Raw genomic sequence first — 21,067 nt, 5'->3', positions numbered from 1 at the left:
CTTAAGCAACACATACGCTACTGCGAAATTTGTAATAAAAATAAATATAACAGAAACCCTAAGCAAATTCCTATTTCTAAAGCCCCTATTCCGGAGAGAGAAGGTGAACAATTACATATTGACATTTTTTATGCTCAAAAATTAACATTCTTGACATGCCTAGACGCAAATTCTAAATTTTTAGTGATTAAGGAAATCAATGTCAAATCAGATATGGCAAACAAAGTGTTAGAACTTATCCAAACTTTTCCTTTCGCTAAATCCATAATGATAGACAACGAACCTACGTTTTCCTGGACACAATTCAAATCGTCAATGTCTCGTTCAGGTATAGCGATTTATCATGCAGACCCCAGACACAGTTTAGGCAACGGTCAGGTAGAAAGAGTTCATTCATTATCTGTTATCCTGCCGTTTTGCGGTGCAGGCATTATTAATTACTCAAATGATGACTATGTCCTACTTGAGGATACAGATAATCTTTTTTTATACGAAGCATACGGAGAAGTTTTTCATGTTACTAATCTAAGTTTTTATAACGATATTTTTGAAAATGAATTCAATTTTTTTAAAAACAAAAACAATACAATTGATTGGGAAGTAACCTTGGAATTGAATTTAATCAAAACACTCCTTTCTGAACTTACACCTCACAAAATTGCCAAACGTAGTATCAATGAACTAGGCACAATTTTTAAATGGATCACAGGAACACCAGACCATGATGACATGATAACTATCCAAACTAAAATCAATAAACTTCTTCAAAACAATAATAAGCAAAATCAAATCAATTTTGCAATTTTCAAAGAAGTCACTAAAATCACAAATCTTTTAAGAGATATTAAATTTAATCAGGAATTATTTATGAAAAAATATCGACTTTAGTTGTTATCACTTGACCTACAAAATCTGCTGGATACTATCACATTTTCCAAAGCCAGAATATTGAATCTAAAAATCTTAAATAAACAAGACATGATAAATATATTTAATCACGAAACACTAAATATCACTCTAATCGATCTTTTAGACATTTCCTCTTTTTCGATCGTTTCATACCAAGGTTTAATCATAGTTTTTTATAAAATACCCTACAATTAATTACAATTGTGTTATACCACGCTAAAGCCATATCCCAAACAGATGGAAAATTGTTCGTTAACGATAAAATTGTCAAATGTAATAACACGTTTTACCTCATTGATAACTTTAAAAGATAAATTTATAATAGTTTTGCCCACATTAATTTTGAACCAAACTGTTTTGTAAATCTCCTTAATAAAAAATTTACAAGTTGTATAAAATTATCAGAAAAAAATAAAACAATAGAATTTATAACAGACGGCGCTATTTTAGTATCAGGCAGAAACTGTGTTAACGAAACCTGGCTTACAGGCATTTACCTTGTTACATTTAAAACCATAGTAACCATAAACAATGTTACCTACACCAATGTAAAAGAAATAAGTAAGAGGTTCTAGTCGGGAGCTCCCGACTAGGGTATACCCTAAACCCTCTTATTCCAACACCAAATAACACCAAATTAATAAAAAAAGTTCCCTTGGCAGGGCTCGAACTCGCGACAGACCGCACCACTTGCTATGCCTCTACTCAGCAGCCACACCAACAATTAAGTACTTATCATAAAAAAGGAACAAAAATAACATTTCAAAAAAAAATGCAATAACCATGCTATTAGAATGCGAAGCAGACGCGCATGAATGTGTGTGTGTACATGTATACAGAAATTCTTAAAGCTGCTGCCCCATTCAATTGCGCAGTTGCATATAACTTTGGTTTTTCTTAACCGATCTTTATGAAATTTTCTACAGTATATCTTTATATACCATAGAATATTTGTGTATTCTGAAAAAGTCAATTGCATTTAAATTGTGGTTTAAATTGGTTGGCAATAAAAGTTGGGTTATTAACTTGATTTATAGCTCTGAAGTGGTAGCGGGGAGGTGGCGATAGGTATGAAATGAAAGATACTTGAAATATCTATAATATTCTAGGAGCAACATATCATGTTTGGTGGCTCTTGCTCTTATTATTTACCCAATTTGCTAAAAAAAACAGGATGTCGATATCGATTTTATCGATTGCTTGGAAACGGAGTAAGTTATCGATTATCGGAAACAAACTCGATCTGCGCGGGAACTAGGAGCATCTACATCTAAAATCAAGTCTCTAGCTCTTATAGGTTCTGAAATCCTTTGGCTCATACATACGGACGGACGGACAGACAGACGGACATGGCTAGATCGACTCGGCTATTGATGCTGATCAAGAATATATATACTTTATGGGGTCGGAGATGCTTCCTTCTGCCTGTTACATACATTTGGATTTTGCACAAATACAATATACCCTTATAATTAATTAATTATGTAAAACACAATAAATTCACAAACTACTTAGTGAATATCAAGTTACTTATAATACTGAACTTCAATAAGAAAATACAAATATACTATCAAAAATTGTTATAAAATTAGAAAGTAATCATTCAAAAATAACCTATTTATTATTTATACTAATTTTTATTTTTATTATGGTAAAGCTTCTTAAACGCTGCCCTTTAATAAATCTTAATTCCTCTCAAAATACTGAAATTGAAATCGTCAAGTAATCAAAAGTACCATAACACTCAAACTACAGAAACAGAGCTTGACATATTAAGCCAATTAAACGAACAAATTGAATCTTTAAAAAGAAATCACTAAGAATCGGGGACGATTCTTTTTAAGAACGGGAGGAGTTATCACCCAGCCCGCAAGGCAATTCTTATTGCAATCAGTAACAACATTTCAGTATAAGTCGCTATCCCAATTACTTAGCCCTTTCAGACTTATTAGACCCGTTTCAATCACTACGTCCACTTAACGCACAGCTGGAGCTCTGCTAACATAAATATCCAGGTTTCCGGCTCTAACATAAACATAACAGCGCAACCACTTAACATAAAGATTCATATTCTCATGCGCAATTTATAACGTAAACTAAAGACCCAGTCTCTAGGACGCAATTGCTAACGTAAACATGACTCAAAGCGTCTAGCTTACGCAAGCCACCCCCGCGAGCTTTTAAACTTTAAGGAAAGAAGCTTGAGCATAAACACAGCTGATTCGCAGCATACGATCACCGCGAGCTTTTGAGCTTTAAGAGAATAAGCTTTATCGTACCCATAGCTGACTTGCAGCATAAGTTCACAATTGTACTTTAGTTCTAATCTTGGATTCAAATAATAAAGCTTTCAGCCTCCCACTTAAAAACATATTTTTTACCAATTAGTAGCCACTGATCGTTTAATTTGTATGCCATTGGAAAATTATTAAGAACAAATCTCTCTTTCAGTTTCCTAGTACCACAACATAATCGTTTCTGCCTATTTTTCTTTGCAACCAATGTTTAACCAAAAACATTATCCAACATAGCGTAATGTTTTTGGTTAAACATTCTTCTACCTTATTATCCACTTCTAGAACTTCGCTACTTATTATTATATTCATTTTACGGGTGCTAACGAATTTCATATTTCTGACCTTACATACTTACATACTCCTCCTGTCTTAGATGAGAGAAAATGCATAACTTCTCAACTCTGTGTAACTTATTTACAAATACCATTAAATTGGAAGAAGGATTCTGCGAATGAATGAATTCTTATCAATTTTTAAGTTTTGGTCGATAAATTGACATTTCGTTTTTAGGGACTTACATGTCAATATGTTCAAAAATAGTTACTTCCAAATTGTCTCAAACCTAAAATGTTTATTTGGAATAACATGCAATTCTATTTGCATTTCAATCATATCAATGGAGACGGGTATTTTGCGCAGCCGCTCACTTTCAAACTTCAAAGCTTTATAAACATGATTCTTCGAAGTACACTTAATTCTGTTTTAACACGGTCTTTCTTTACACGGGTTTGATTTAATACGGTTTGAAAATAAAAAATTTGTAATTTTTTAATGCAATTTTAATTCCTTTTATGTGCATACAAGCAATTTTTCTTGTCAGAGCAATTGAAATGTGTTTATTATATTGTGAACTATCAACGCAATCAGAGATGTTCGGTAAAGAAATTTTGTATTAAAATAAATGTAATTTGGACATATTAAGCCAAAATATATTTTATATGCATTCAGTTATCTATATTTTTTTCATTCTTTTACCTTAAAAATTGAATAATCCTTTCTTCCTGTTAACAACATAGCTGCTTTCTATAACTGTCTTTAGTTCCTAAACTTGTCATTCATTTAATTTAACTCAAGCTTAGAGTATATATCTTTTTTTTCTTTTATACCTAAGCTTGTGTAAATGCACATTATATATGTGATTTAATAATATAAACATATAACAAGTCCAGTGGAGGTAAAACTGCTGGTTGGCTTTCCGGTAAATTACATACTATATATGCTGGACACTTTATGTGCTTAAGCTATTCTCTTGTTTTACCGCAAATTTCAATTAGCAATTTGCAACTTGCGTCGCCTTGTCCAGGCTGTCATTTGTTTACCTTTTCAGTCGACTCGATGTATGTATGCTTTTGTAGACCTCAATTTTGAAATTCAATTTTCCAGCCCCAGCCAACAACTGTTTAGCGTGCATAAAAAGTTATTTTTAAAAAACAATTTCGCATAGTTAGCGGGTATCTTGATTTAAACAAAGTAAATGTGTCAGTCTGATAACCAATGTCAAATATTGATGAGAATAGTCTTGTTTATCATTTGGTATAAAAAAATGCTATAGCAACATTCCAAAGACTAATGAATGAATCATTGATAAAATATTGTTGATGAACATTGTTTGGTCTGCCTAGATGGTCTAAATATTTTCTCAAAAATTTTTACAAGAATATCTTGCGCCTTCGGATACCATATTGCAATATACCATATAACAGACGCAATCGGCCTCAGACCGAGGTTTCATGCTTATTAATCTCATTCGCTTTAAGTAGTTTTTAATATTGGATTGAAGGGAGCACATCGCTCTAATTAATTTACATTTTTATTTGTAATTGAATTCTCTATTGTATGAATGTACTTAACGTACGTACATGTATGAATATATCCATATAGAGTGTACTTGCTAACATTTATAAACTACATACGGTGCATTATTTGCAATATGTAAATAAATATCTATCTGGTTTCTATTCGCCAAACATACACATGTTCAATGCTTTTGAGAATATTTCTAATACATACGTATGTATACATATGTTGAATGTATAAGTTTATTTTTAAAATCAGACATTTCTCTATATTAAAGCTTTTGCAATCTTCAGTGTCTTTCGAGTTGTGTTTGCCGTCGTTTCGCGTTCTGTACACGTGGATATTACTTTCCTTTGGTACTTATTTTAAGAGTTGAAACAAAAACTAATTTTCAAAAATTTAGTTGATGCATACAAAATGTAGTTGCATATAAAGATAAGAGTTTTCAACAAATATATGTTTGCACAATTTTTTTTTGTCTAGTTATGTAACATTGAAATTAAATCAATTAGAGCCTGTTTATTAATATAATTTTGAATATATAGTACATACATATCTTTATATAGATATGCGTGTATGTCGGTGTATATACATGTGAACACTTGGGATATTAGGGCGGATATTACATATATTGATGAATTTAGCTGTCAAAGCTATTAACTTTATGAACAATATACATACATATCTATGTATATTCATCAAAAACTTTTTAAATTTTGACTACACGCTTGTTTATATGTTGTATATTTATATATGTACGGTTTATAAAAATAATGATGCACAGATGCTATGAGCTATGAACAAAAATAAAAAAGTTAATTTAAATATAGAATCACTGACGTAGAAACAACAAAAAACACACTTTCGTATATATTGCTTGTTAGTTTTGTTGCTCTTAATAATTACCATTTTTTGTTCTTACGTTATCCTCCTTGCTTGATTGATAAAGATTGTACCTATATATACACATATATATAAGATATAAAATGATTAAAAATGAATGTTAGTCGTCTGCCCCAAAAATGCTTGCCAAATACAGATTACTACCAATCTGGCCCAACAGTTGGCTAATGATAACGTTTTCCATTGCAATATGAACTGGTTTGCAGTCTAATTGGGACTCGTGTGACAGTGACAAGGTGTATAGTTTTGTTTGTCACGTTTATCAGCTCGCCAAAACAGTGTATGCAACTTTTTTTTATTCTATTCTTTGCTCAAATTCATTCCAGGCGTGTCCTGCATTTTTTCTAATATTCGTTCTTTTCTCATTCTTCTTAGCAAATGTGGGTTAAAGATTTGGTGGGGGAAGTTTTGGGTTCTAATATATTTTGAAGGAAAGCTTAATCGCAAAGATATTTCAGAAATTACATTTCAGACTTTCCTCCATGTGCGGTTAAAAGATTTTTTGAGGGAAGCATTAAACTTGTTTTCAAAGCTCGTCAGAAAAATTAAATGAGTACGTGTTTAAGCGATTTTGGAAATTCTAACCGCAACTGTGGTGTGTTTACTATCCGATCGGCTTCAAAATCATTGCCAAAGATCATTATGAAAATTCAAATGAGACCTGATTCACATTTCACGCTAAGTCCTCAATGGAAAATGCGGCTCAGAAAGTGTAAGTGTGCAGTCTCAAGGTTTGCCCGAGTGATCTAAAACTTATTTTAAAGTCATATAATCTAAATGAATACGTTTTCAGCGATTTTGGAAACTCAACCCGAAGTTTGGGAACAATTTCGCACCTTTTTATTTTAAATGATTTTAGTGAAAAATAATCTGTTGTTTTTTTCCAAAATCCACCTATCTTGGATGGAAAATGCGGGTTAAAGGAACAAAAGTTGATTTTTCGGCTTTCGAATTCTTATCAACTCATGGGTGAAAACTGCAGAATCATTAGATTTCCCCGACTCCCCCGACTCCGCCCATAGCTATAAATCAATTGAAACTACCCCCTTATTAAGGCCACAATTTTATTGCTGTCGCCTATTTGATTTTCATCAAGATCGGTTAAGAAACACAGAGTTTATTAAAGAAAACTAGTGGTTATGATGTATGTTATATATAACCACCTGTGTACGGACCCTAGAGCAAATTTAAATAATTTCTGTAAACATGTACACACACACACACACACACACACACACACACACAGTTATTTTTAAATTCTATTAAAAGCACTGGTAATGCACTTGTATTGTATTGTGTGCTGGGTTTATGTGTTGATTTTGAAATTTTTTTCATTGTAAATTAATTGTCGGAATAACTGTCGAGTAGAAATGGTGGCAATTATCTCAGTCGGAAACGGGTTCGAGTCAAGTTGGGAAAATATTTTTTTTTTTTATTTATTTTTATTACTTCTAAGGCAAACGGGATCGTACCGTGAGATGCATTTTATGTTGACAGAAGAAGTTTCAGGGTATTCCCTAGTTTTTCACTATTGTATTTATGTATATACACATGTATGTGTATGTATTATGCATATATATAGATACATAAAACCATATTTATGCATATTATTCATGTAGGTAGTCGCTAAAAGGAGAGGAGAGGAGGACAACAAAATACCAACAACTTACTATATTCTTTAGCTTTTATACATTAGCGCTTTAAAACTAAGAGTGGGGAAGTTGGCTGTCCATCCATTTTCGGTGGCTATTATTTGGGCCGAGAGGTTGTGCGGAGGCAAGTCGTTTCTGCCCGCCGCCGCTTTTTCCACTCGCGTCTCAAGAGATACAGTGCTCGTAGAAGGGGTCGTCCTCATGATTGAATCTGTGCAGGTACGCCTTAAATCAACCATGCCGGTCAAAATTTGAGCTAGGTAGAAGACTACATGCTTCATGTACGAGATTAGGCGTTAAATCCTTATTCTTTCCGCCGACAGCAAGCCGAATGGGATCATTCCTGCACTACTAAGGACGCGTCTTCCGATAGCGTACGGAAGCAGGCCTGCATCTTAGGCTGTTTTTTGTGCCAGCATTCAGCAGACAGACATTAAGCAAAACGAGCGTGTCTAGCAGGAAGATTCCTTTTGGTAACATTCTGCTACTGCTCCATTCTGTAGGCCATTAGAGTCGCCGGCGACTATCGCTGGAGATTTGCCGTGCGCATCAAAAGCGATGTCTGCTAGGATGGCTGCTTACCGTGCCAGAAGGATGATTGGTGGTATGGTATTCTAAACTCCAAACTCTTTACGTGCAGACACGGTGTCTGTTCACAGCTCCATAGTATGCCTCAAGCGCCCCACTCCTCTATATTTGCATGACTCGCTTTCACAGGCTATATATGCAATAATATCATTGGCTGCTCTGCAGTAACGGCACTGTCAAGTGTGTAAGATGTAAAAACCTTTTGAGCTTTTCCAAAATACAGTTCAGAAAATTGACTGAGAAGCTGAGGCACTATTAAGCCATAAGAAAACTAAACTCCACATGACATCATAGAAAGAAATCTTAGGAAAATTTTAAGATAGATTCTGACTTTATTATGTTAAGGTCGCTGAGTAGCGAACTTTTTGTGATGATAGGATTTAAAGTGCAGTTAGGATCTGTAAGTGATGAGGACAGTTCTAATTTGTTAAACCTAGAGTTAGAAGTTTGGATAATAGGAACGATCGGTCGAAAATTACGTTTTTGTAAGAAAAAAACATTTTGTTTATCAAGATATCTTGACCAAACTCGGCATTTATTAGTTTTACTAAACTCCTTATATATATGCAAAATCCTATTAAGATCGGATCACTATATCATATAGCTGCCATAGGAACGATCGGTCGAACATTAAGTTTTTGTATGAAAAAACATTTTGTTTATAAAGATATCTCGACCAAACTCGGCATTTATTAGTTATACTATGCTCTTCATATATATGCAAAATCCTATTAAGATCGGACTACTATATCATATATCTGCCATAGGAACGATCAGTCGAAAACTAGGTTTTTGATTAAAAACCTTTTTTGTTTATCAAGATATCTTGACCAAACTCGGCATTAACTCTTTTCCCTGTGCTTCTTAGATACGGTTTTCTCGTTTTATGAATAGCTTGGGCTTTGGTATATACATACTTACATTAGTTTAGGTCTGATAATTTCATGGAGATAGGACAGCAAACTTCAATGCGAAGATAGCAGGGTTAACAGCGCAGCAAAGTGTGTTCGGTTTTTGTGTGCTATGTAGTTGGCTTACGCATAATTAAATATAATCAACCGAACACATTCTGTTTTTAAATAAAACGGCTTATTTGTTTTAACTGACCAAATGGTAATCAACACACTGGAGCGATAAAAACAATAATCCTCCGTCATTGTAGATTTTTCCTTTCTTAAGCTTAATTAATGCAGATATTTGCAGCGCTTTAAGTAAATGTATCTTTCGAATTTCGAGATCGGTCTGAAGGAGATTTGTCAGGCTTTGAGCCGAGCAATAAGACAGGTGTCTTTTCGGAGTGATAAAAGCTTCCCAAAAATGTCTTTAATACGTTATTCCGTGATTTACAAGTTCTAACCGAAGGAAAGGGAGCGTCTTTTTATTGATTTCCTTCGTAACCTGTATATACTTGATACTTCCTTGTTAATCCTTAAGTTTGGTTATTTACAATTTGAATAATTCTTTAGCCCGATACTGGCCTCCATGTAATCTGCTTACTCTATTACCCAGCGCTGACGCTCTTAAAATGTATATTCATATATAGAGTAAATAATCTGGGGCGCAACATCCTAAGTATACATGTCGCAACAAATTTAATCCTGTTAGCTGATACCGTACTTGACGTATTTGTTGCATTTCAGTGGAGGTCCCTTGAGACTTTGAGTCTTCTTTCATTTGCCTGAGTATTTATTGGTGGTTAACATTCTGTGGTTGGAGCTTATGTATATTGATTTCCTTTTCAGTTGTGTCTATCATAACTACTTTTATTTGCGGTATACTTATCGCTTTTCTTTCATCCTTCATGATTGTAGAGCCGTCATTGATCTTCACAGTACAGTACTTGGATTCCTTGATCGAAATTTTTTAGCCACAATCGGAATAGATTTTATTTTAGGTGGGTTGAAAATTAATGAGAAAGGTGTCAACTCAAAAATTCTCACGTACTCGCAAAAGAGATATATCTACAAGGGTATTTAATCGTCGGCGTGAATAGCATATCCTAACTTTATTCTTTGTATTACAATTACTTCTTCTTAGTTTCAGAATATCTGAGGCATCGCAAATATTTACCTTTCGTATCTTGTGACATGATGTGTTGGTTTGTATTATGCTATTGTTAACATATTTCGTTTGTTAATTGCTATCCTTCATTAATCTGTTTGGAAATCTCTGTGAAATTTATCATTACTTCATTATTGAAATCTTCTTTTAGTTGTATATTATTAGTATACTTATAGTTTTGTACTTTAATCTTTCAATCTCGTTGTATATTGTATTGCTATCTTGAGCGTCCATATTTTCAGATATTATAGTATTTAGATAGTACCTCTTTTCTGTCTTTTCACCCATATGGGGCTTCTTATTCTTGTATTTGTATATTAATTCTGTAAATTTCTTTCAAGCTTGAGTGTAGTCTTTTTACAGGCAAATTGTTGAAATGAGGTTATATGAAGCTGTATTTTATACTGCTTTCAAAAATCTTTGTAAACGTTAGAAAAGTATTCCGTTCCTTGGTCGCAGACAATTTTTAGAGGTAATCAAAATAATTGGATGCAATTTTGTTTTGCTCTCACAGCGTTGGTACTATACCATATTGGTATTGTGAACCTCGTTGCGAAGCTTTATTTGCACAAGCTTTATTTGGTTTTAGTTACCTTTTAATATTTTAATAATGTTCTCTTCGTTAAACTGAGGTTCCTTATTGTTACGATTTATCATGTTTGGGCATTGCTCTTGAAATATTTGACACAGTGCCCACTGAAAATATCAGTTGGAATTATGGTCATTTACCGGATTCTGAAACATGTTTAAGTGTTCGTTTAATTCTTGTGCATTAGAGTGTGCGGTATCTCCTGATTAACCAATTACCGACTCGTTGGAGTAGTTCATTACAAAGTAATATTTATGTTTTTTTTCTATAATTATGTGATTTTTTCCCCTATTGTACTTTCTGTAATATCCCAATAATCCTAAAAAGGCAGGAAGGAAAATCAATGTTTTGTGAAGCTATTTCTGTTTGATGCTAGACCCTAGCTAAATCTAATATAGAGAAATAATTGGCTCTTTCTATTTGTCAAGTACATCGTTTATATTAGGAACTGAGAATTTGGTTTTATAGTTTATTTATGTAGAATTATCTATAATGGAATAATCAATCAGAGGGCACTTAGAGTAAACCAAAGCAGTTTCATGTTACTGTTTTATCACACAAAGCATATGGCTCGCTTACCTTCTTGCTTTCTGAGCAAGTGGGCGAGTGTCGGACCTGAACAAAAATGAAGTAGTCGGGGACCGGAACTAACGAAAATAAATGTATTTGTTTTCAATCAATACTATTTGTTTTCTCTGTTGGTCCGTCGGTTTTCTCGGGTTTGAGGATTTTGTCTTTTCTGATATGTTATGATTACGTCTGAATTCTTGGTAGTATGTGTCTTTCCTGAATAGCTTCATTATATGCCTCTTTAAAAGACGTTGCTCTCAAAAAAGGTCCTAGGGACTCCTATTACAAATGTTTTTAAGCATTTTTTCACATGGGAGTATGGCCATTCCTCAAATTAATTTTCTACGTTTATAATAAATTCATTAAGTAATTTTAATATATATGTCGAAAGGCGGCAGATATTGTATTGCGTCTGGATTCCACAGAGATGCGAAGAGATCTTGGGTTTAACCACCGCTTGTTGATGTGGGGGTGCTGTCCCCGTGTTCGATAGTTTTTAGGATGGTTCGGAAATGTGGGATATTTTATCACTGATTCTTGCTCTATTTGTGGTTAGAGTTTGTTTAACTTTCTCTAACTTATAAATTATTGGTTATTAATTTTTATACCCTGAACCCATTAAAAATGGTTATAAGGGTATATTGTATTTGTGCGAAAGCCAAATGTATGTAACAGGCAGAAGGAAGCATCTCCGAGCCCATAAAGTATATATATTCTTGATCAGCATAAATAGCCGAGTCGATCAGCCATGTCCGTCATTTTGTCCGTCCGTCCGTATGTATGAACGCAAGGATCTCAGAACCTATAAGAGCTAGAGACTGGAAATTTTAGATGTAGATGCTCCTAGTTCCCGCGCAGATCCGCGCAGATTTGTTTCCGATAATCGATAACTTACTACGTTTCCTAGGAACTCGATATCGATATCCTGTTTTTTGGGCAATTTTGCTAATAATAAGAGCTAGAATATATATATGCATTTGATATTGGAAGAAGAGGGTTCAGGGTATCCCTTAGTCGGGAGCTCCCGACTACAACCTCTTACTTGTTATATTTTTCTTTACATTGTTGTTTTTTTTTTCTTGCCTTGGATCTTGCGACCATGAAATGATCCTACCACATTTTCCTTATGTTTGGTTTTCTACAATTAGAATGATTTTTATTTCGATACGGGGTAACTATTATATAGTGCTGAGGCTGAATGAATATTGAATACTGAATGATTACTGAATATTGCCTAATTTGAGGCAGGGTTTTATGTATACATTCAATACTGTTAGCTTATACCGTGGAGTTCGGTGTGGTAACATTGAAAGGAGCTGGAATGTTTGTATTGTCAGCTTGACGCGAGGATCCGCTTGTCAGCCACTGCCAACCAGAGCACTCTTACTTGTTTATTTAATTATTTGTTATACCCTGTACTTCATTTTATTATTTCAGGAACTTTCAGCAAAGCTAGACGACGATAAATCGCTATCTGAGCACTTGAAACTCCCTCTTCAGAGAATCAACGACTACAAACTCCTGTTTAAGGTTTGCATATATTTATTTGAAATATATTTGTTATATTCTATATCATGCACGTGTATTCATAACACGATTGATTATTTATTATGTTTATCTAATAATCTTTTAATATACTGACTGGCTTTAATTTTTATCCACAGGACCTAATTAAATTATCTGAATGCTTTAAAGAGAATGTTAGGGACCTAGAAAGAGCTTTAGAACTAATGCTAACCGTGCCAAGTAGAGCATATGATAATGTATTGATTTCAAGCATTGAGGGATATAGAGGTAACATTTATAAGTTGGGCAGGCTATTGTTGCATGAGTCTTGCTTAGTTACCGATAAGGATGGTAAATCACATGATCGATATTGTTTTTTATTTAAATCAAGACTTTTAATAACAAAGGCTCGAAAAATATCAGAAAAAAAGTCGATATTTATTTTGCAAAATATTATAAAGCTTCCTTTATGCGATATTAAGAACATATTAGAGGAAAAGCAAATCTATCTCTCATTAAAAACTGAAGACGAAAAATCAAATATTAATATTTTTATAAAGCCTCATAATGAGGAAAATCATCTAACTTGGTACAATGAAATCAAGTCATATATTGACCACGAAGTGACTCTGCAAGAACACAACGCAGATGATCTTAAAGTCGATCCTACAAATATATCTAGTGAAAGTGAATTAATTCTTCGGCTTCCCCAAAAAGTTGAAGCTTGTAATCCAAATTTAGGCATACGTCCATCTGATGTAGCCGACAACTACTTTTTAAGTAAGGAAACAAAAGAACGTCTTCAGCTTGAACAACAAGAGCTAAAAAAAATTGAGCAAGAAGCAATTGAATTATTTAGAAGCCAACAGAACCAACAAAATATTGGATATCAAAAGGTCCAAATACCTGAATTAAAAGATCATTTTCATACTGAGTTTGTTTTAGAAAGTTGCTCATATGCAAAGTTGCAAGACAGTACAGATCAAAATAATGCAAAAGAAATTAAGAATATTGCGTTAGATGATGAAAAGTTTCAGGGTCATTTAGAACTTGAATCTAATAAAAACTCTATAAAGCTTATTGACAATGCAACTGTGATTAAAGAGTGTGCCTTAGATGTTCAACACACTGAGTCTACAACTGTAGTTGATGATAAAAAACGCCAAGAAGTTATTGATATAAACATTATTCAACTCAGTGATGGTAACAGAGAAGATTCAGATAATTTTAGTGCAATAGAGAGTTCTGAAAAAGTTGATATACAGCAACAAAATATATCAGAGGGTAAGGACATGAAGCAATTTAAGTATAATACCACGGCAGATTTGAAAATTCCAATTAGCATCCCAAGTGCAACTTATAACAATTGCATTACAACTAAGCACAATCCAATCGAACTGCAAGATATCTTTGGCTATAGTGAACCCATTGTTGATAGTGATACCACACAAACAAACTCCAAACAACGACAGGAGCCTTCAAGTTTTACTAATATAACTGATTCAGCTTCATTAGCGCAATGGAATAATGATCTTGCTAATATTGCATTCAATAATGGGGGCGAACGCTCGGGGCATGGTCCGCCCCCACCACCTATACCTCCTCATTTTGTTAGAATGCCTGGCTTTTTTCAACCGCTTCCGCTTATTTCATATGAAACCACCATAGAGATACTAATTTTTAAATCACGCCCACCATCACCGCCTCCTCCACCGCCGCGAACCGTTAAACGGGTGCTTGTCCATACTGAAAGTCTGGAGCAAAAAACACAGAACTTTTTGGAAGGTATCTACGACGTATCAACCTCAGACACATCGCTCCGCAATGCAAAACAAAAAATACGAAATATTAAAACCGCTGTGTTAAAATCAACAGATTCTACCAATTATGCGCAAGACACAGTAAAAAAAGCGAAAGCTCGCGATTTTGTACATATATTTAATCCACCAATTAAAAGGAAACCCATATATGAAATTATTGAAGAGGCTGAAAATATGCCTGAGATTGAAGGTGATTATACTGAATCTATTGGTCCCGATTTCAGAGAGTCAAGTGCCGATTGGGAAGTCCGAGATAAAAGTGTTTGCAGTATGGATGATAACTATTCTGGGTATTCCCTGGCTACTCAGCGGCGTGTTGAAAGTAAGTTACCATCAGCAAGAAGAGTTCATGGTATTGTATATACATATATGGTATATCGACCAATGACTTTTAATATTTTAAATAAATGTCTTTTTTTAATAAATGTTTATTGTATTGAATCAAAAATGACTTAGGTAATAATTCGCCACGCCTGGTTGGGTGCTCAGGCTTTATCGAATGACTTTCAATAATATTTAAAAAAAAATTAGATTAAAGAGTAAAGATAGAAGAATAGTTAATAATAGACAAATAGTAGTAAAATGAATTATATATAATGGACAATTACTAAACAACATTTATAAAAATATTTCTGAATTTTATACAAATTTATACGATGTATGTACACTCTCTGAAATTTTTGCGAGGAAAAATGTGTGTTTATATGGAATAGATGCCTTGCGTTCTTATACATGTATGTGTAAATACATTGTACATTAACTGAACATTATGATTACAAATTTTGAAATATACATACATAAATTCCCCTATCTACAAAATTCATTTCATAACCAGTTGATGCGAGCAAATGAATTTATATGCATACATATTATCCATGCATCCTGTATAATAATAATAAGCAACGTTTCGATTTGAAACAGTGCTCTAATTGACAGTGCCCGACTGGAAGACAACCTTTGCAGTTAAAATCAATTGAGCTGCTTAAACCGTGAAAATGAAAATGAGTAATGGGGGTATAATGTTTTGTGTAAATGTATATAATACGTAGATAGCAGCATCTCCGACCCCATAAAGTATATATTCTTTATCAGCATCAATAGCCGAGTCGATCTAGCCATGCCCGTTTATCTGCCCGTCCCTCCGTATGTATGAATGCAAGGGTATCAGATGTTTCCGATGATCGATAACTTCCCCGATTCCTAGTAATCGATCAAAATCGATATCAAAATCGGGGCTTTTGAGCAAATCTCTTGGTTCAAGAGCTAGAGTCACGAACTTGACATGCAGCCTCTAGAATAGTATACAGATATCAAGTATCTTTCATTTTATAGCTATCGCCCACTCCCCGCTCCCCCACAATTTTAATGAAATTGACTTTTTGAGAATATACATATATGCTATAGTACAATAAGATCTACTATTGAAAATGTTATCAAAGCACTAGACTCTAAATGTAAAAATATGAAGCAGCCAAAAAATAAAGATGTGTGCATACTTTACGAAAACCCACATGCTAATTTTGGTGTCTCTCCTAAACAGGATATAGGGCATTGTTATTGACTGTCCTCAATTATGTGGAATCGAGCATTAAAGTACATTTTAATTCTCTAGCTCTTTTAGCTCCGAGACCGATCTGAGATATGCGTTCATAGATTTGAGCAGTCGCTGTTTATACTGATCAAGCTATTTGGGATTGAGATTGTTTTTATATATTATTAGCTGCAATATTTATTTTTAGCTACCATATAACCGGTAGCAATTAAAGACCAAACTATACAGATGAGTAAATTTATGTAAAAGAAGGGCTGCCATTATGTTTAGAATTAAAAAACGCCTTGTTAGTATTGTTGAGTATTGCCGACTTCTAGATTTCGAGTCGTTATTACAAATTCAAATGGTAACCGTATATAAAAGAAATGTTTCACATTGCAATATTCGATTCAAGAAGTTACATGTTAAATTTTGTGACGTTAGTTCTTATTACTCGAGAAATTTGCTAAAAAAACAGAATTTCGATATCGATTTTTATCGATTGCTTAGAAACGGGCGCTGAGATCCTTGCGTTCATAAATATGTCCGGGTGACGAACGGACAGACGATATGGCTAGATCGGCTCGGCTATTGATGCTGATTATGAGTATATATACTTTATACTTTCTGCCTGTTAAATACATTTGCACAAATACATTATACCCTTTTACCAATTTTTAATCGGTTCAGGATATACAAATTCTGCCCTTGTATTATAACACAATAAACCTTTGCTTACCCATCTCCATTATCATAATTTTTCTGTGTTTGTTTATCCTAAATTATTATGTACCACAATGATAACATATTTTTTTTATTTATATTTAACTACCATCAAAGGAAGTAGTAGGTCCAGGGACGATGTTAGGGGCACTTCCTACGATAGTACTTACGATAAACACGTAAGCTACGTAACTGGTGCAAGACGTGATCGAAGTACATTGGATAGAATTGAAGCACGTTCATCCCTCTTAGCTTCCAGTCGAGCTGAGAGTCGTGCAGAAAGTCAAATCAGCCGTAAGCGTGCATCTTCGCATCTAATTGACGATCAGCCTCAACGCTGTATTGAGAAACCTGTGATTATCAAAATGTTGAAAAGTGTACATGTTGAGTGTAAGTTTCCAAATTATAGAAAAATATTATCCAAAATATGTTCTTTATTCATCAAATTTTTTCTAACAGGCGGAGAGACAGCGCACTTTGAAATTCAGTTTAAAGATCAGCCAGGCTTAGTTACATGGCTGAAGGATAACAAGACCTTGGACGATCGTTTAGCGGATCGGATTGTCCAAACAAGTGCTCCAATGAATTCCTATCGCTTGGATATCAAAAATTGCAGGTTATTTACTTTTTATTTCTTTTTTTTTAAATTACCAAAAGCACATATTTTAAATGAGCATAGAGACGATTATCTCTATACATAAAGATGTTTGTCCTGACAGACTGATTGGTGATTAACGCACAGCCCATACCTTAAGAGATAGGAAGCTGAAATTTTCACTGTAGTTACCTTATGTGATGAATGTGCACGTTAAGACGGGGTTTCTGTTAATTCCACCCGCAAGTATGGAAAAATCGCGAAAAACCTTTGTATGACACTTGTTTGTTTACCAGCCGATCGGCCCCAAACTTATTGTTAAGGATATTTGCTCAAATTTATTTGAGACGTGATTCACATTTTTCGCAAAGTCCAAGCTTCATCGGTGAAAAGTGCGATCCTAAGATCGTATTTCGTATTTGGTTCCTTATTCGATGCACTTTAATTATATTTTTAAAAGGAAGTGGAGTTCAAGATTGAATGCGTAGATTTTAATTTTTCACGGGCGTGTACTTAGTGGAAAGGAAATATCTAAAATGTTTAGCACGCAACGCTCCGCAATACCCGCTAGTCTCTATGTAGAAAACTGTTTGTCCTGACTGAGAGATTGGTACTGACGCACAGCCAATACCGTAAATAGGGAGTTGACATTAAAAGTATTAATCATATTTCATTGCATATTTCAATACTCCCTTAACAAAAACTTCATTTCATTAATACATTGTACATATTTGTTCTTGTTTGTTGAACATTTTTAGATAGTACATCGGCAACCATGTCATTAGTACATATATATTTAACATCTTTGGTTAAATCGATGGAACTTAAAAGTCAATATTCCACATCTATTAATACAAGTAAAACATTTCGATTTTAGCAATAGTTGAATTATTTATTATACTCAAAAAAAAAAACAATATATAGACTCGTAGATGCTGAAGGCTAGAATGCTCGAGCTAGAAGATGTTGTACGTACTTTTCGTAATATTGTGCAATTCCGAACTAGTGTAAGCAAACTTATCAAAGTCGAATTTGGATGCCAGATCGGTGCAGTAGCCCCTCCCAACCTTTAAGTTGTGCAACGACCTGGGAGTCTAATTGTGCGGCGAGGCCTTGTAGATTGTTGAAGCAGTATAAGTGTGCTGGGAGTATTCTTGGATGTATCTTGTGGTCAACCTAATGGCGGTGTTGCATCTGAGTTGGTTGTCGCTGCTTGTTGCTGTATTTCAATGAAAACAGATTTGAGGTGATCAGTTGATACTTTGTTACCATGACCATAGACAGTTATGCTAAAAATTTGGTTTGTTTTGAATTTCCTTCAAATGGTCCGTTCTAGAAGTGATCCACATACTGTGTCGTTAGGTAGAAAAACATAAGTTGAATCATCTAATTGCTTGAAAACGAAAAGCTTTGAAGAGTCGTGATTGGCAGTTTGAATTGTTTGGATTTCGCGCATCATCTCTGTTATATCCTTGGCGAAATTAGTTTGCGGTTGAATTGGTTGGAGTTGTAGAAAAATTCTGCAGGAAAACAAAGAGTTGTGCCGTAAACAATCGATGATCGATGATTTCGTTTGCCTGTGAAAGGTAGGCGGTTGTTCGTAAGGCGCGATAGCTCGTTGAATAACCTGGATTCAAATTGTGAAAAGCGGGAAATCCATGTGTTAATGAGTGGCTACTGTTTCAGATTGGATATCCTCGGTAGAAACTGCATCTGGCCACAATATCAAAATTGACCAGATTGAGGTAATGGCCCAATGAGGTCTACATTGATGTATTCAAATCTGCATGAAAGCAAAGTGGTGGAGTGGTGAATGAACGTGGCGCGAGACTTTAGATTTTTGAAAGGAATGCAGTGTTGTACGAAGTGAGTTATATCCTTTTGCATACAAGGCCACACGAAGCGCTGTTTGATGAATTTAGTGGAAGTAGAAAAAACGCACTAGATTGGAGTGCTTGATTGCGGTAACATGATATATTTTATTTGAAGTGTAGTGTTGTTGTCATTAAGTAGCTTTTTATACCCATTGAAAATGGGTAAAAATGTTTTAATGTATCTGTGCAAATGTATGTATCAGGCAGAAGGAAGCATCTCCGACCCCATAAATCGATCTAGCCATGTCCGTCCTCCTTCCGTCCGTGTGTATGAACGCAAGGATCTCAGAATCTATAACAACTAGAGATTGTAATTTGGACCGTAGGTCCACTTTTTTTTGAGAATGCACAAATATTCTATAGCACAATAAGATCTACTTTATAAAATTTCATCAAGATCGGTTAAGCAACACAAAAGTTACTAAAGAAAATGTTTTTTGGCTGGCCGCGAGTTTGGGGCACGTAGCGAAAACTGCAAGAATTTCTGTATGCATGTACACACACACATTCTTAAACTGTTTTTTTTTTTCAAATTTATTTTTATTACTGCTGAGGCAAACGAGCGTGTAGCACGAGCTGAATTTAATGTTGATAGAAGAGGGTTCAGAGTATTCACTGATCGGGAGCACCCGACTAGACCCTCTTACTTGTGTTTTTTTTTCTTCAAAAATTAATTGCTGGTGTGGCAGTTGAGTAGCAGCATTTGTCAGTTGTGGGATCTGTTACGGGCTCGATTCCTATTGAAGAAATTTTTTTTTGAAAATCATTTTTATTTTGGGTAAAGCAAACGAGCTCGTTTCGCGTTCTGCATATGGTGTTGGTAGTAAAGTGTTCAGTCGGGAACTCTCGGCTAGATCCTCTTACTTGTTCTGTCTATTAACGGGAGCAGTGAGCTGTGCCTGCAAAATTAACCTGGCTATATTCCGTGAGGTCGTCGCCTATAATGTCGAATTTTGTATCAGCTTCGGGTTGGTATTCAAAGTCCTCTTGGTTTGTTATCCGATCTTAAATTGTTGATGCTTTGATGTTTTTTTGCTGTATACCTTGCAGTATACCTTGCACTACAGCTGCTTGGGCTTTTATTTACTTGTCCCTGGTTGTTCTAGCATGAGACGAGTTGTCAAAGTCCATTGGCTGGACTTGATCTTGCTTGGGTTGGAATTCCTGTCTTTTATTAATATGAGTATTTTTGCTTATATTTGTATCCCTTTATATTTTTGGACAGGCTCTGCTTAGATTTTTGGATCCTGTCTTCAACACTCGTGAAAATTACTTGTCAACAGGTATCTCTCGTGGTTAATTTCAAACTTATGAGCTAATGCTAATGCGGAAGGATGATCAGACGGTCTTGCGGGCAAAGGACATCGCTTGACGACTCTCTAGTTCCTAAATAAAAATGCTGAAGCGCGTCTACTCTGTATTTTTTCTTTAATAAAGCAGCTATAGTGTTGTAGTTCATGGTAGTCTTGTTTATTAGCAGTCATATTTCCTTAGTGAAGTGTTGACACTTTTTGCTCTACTATGTGTTTGTGTGTTGTGAAATATCTGCAGACGTTGTCGATCTTTCACTTTTACAAATTACAAATTACAAATTAATCGGGCACCTTTTAATAGTCCGATTATATATGCAACTCACTGTAGCGTACTGCGCG

The 21,067-nt window shown here is 34.6% G+C and overlaps 1 protein-coding gene across 5 annotated transcripts in view; it reads left to right on the top strand.

Moving 5' to 3' along the window:
- The window catches only part of LOC115760482 (obscurin), a 236,881-nt gene that overhangs the window by 69,180 nt on the left and 146,634 nt on the right, over positions 1-21,067 (top strand). For 3 of the 5 annotated variants that reach the window (XM_030701819.1, XM_030701818.1, XM_030701822.1), the window contains exons 6-9: positions 12,804-12,896; positions 13,031-14,156; positions 17,064-17,336; positions 17,406-17,562. In XM_030701819.1, the coding sequence (XP_030557679.1) occupies positions 12,804-12,896; positions 13,031-14,156; positions 17,064-17,336; positions 17,406-17,562 (1,649 nt within the window). Of the gene's footprint in view, positions 1-5,315; positions 5,360-12,803; positions 12,897-13,030; positions 14,157-14,916; positions 15,015-17,063; positions 17,337-17,405; positions 17,563-21,067 lie in introns of those variants that run through there. The other 2 variants (XM_030701821.1, XM_030701820.1) reach the window with 2 other exon arrangements.

Source organism: Drosophila novamexicana, unplaced genomic scaffold (assembly GCF_003285875.2).
Source record: "Drosophila novamexicana strain 15010-1031.04,08,12 unplaced genomic scaffold, DnovRS2.1 tig00000458-arrow-arrow-pilon, whole genome shotgun sequence".
Classification (NCBI taxonomy): Eukaryota; Metazoa; Arthropoda; class Insecta; order Diptera; family Drosophilidae; genus Drosophila; species Drosophila novamexicana.
Note: the sequence above shows the minus strand (reverse complement) of the source record. Positions and strands in the feature narration are given on the sequence as shown.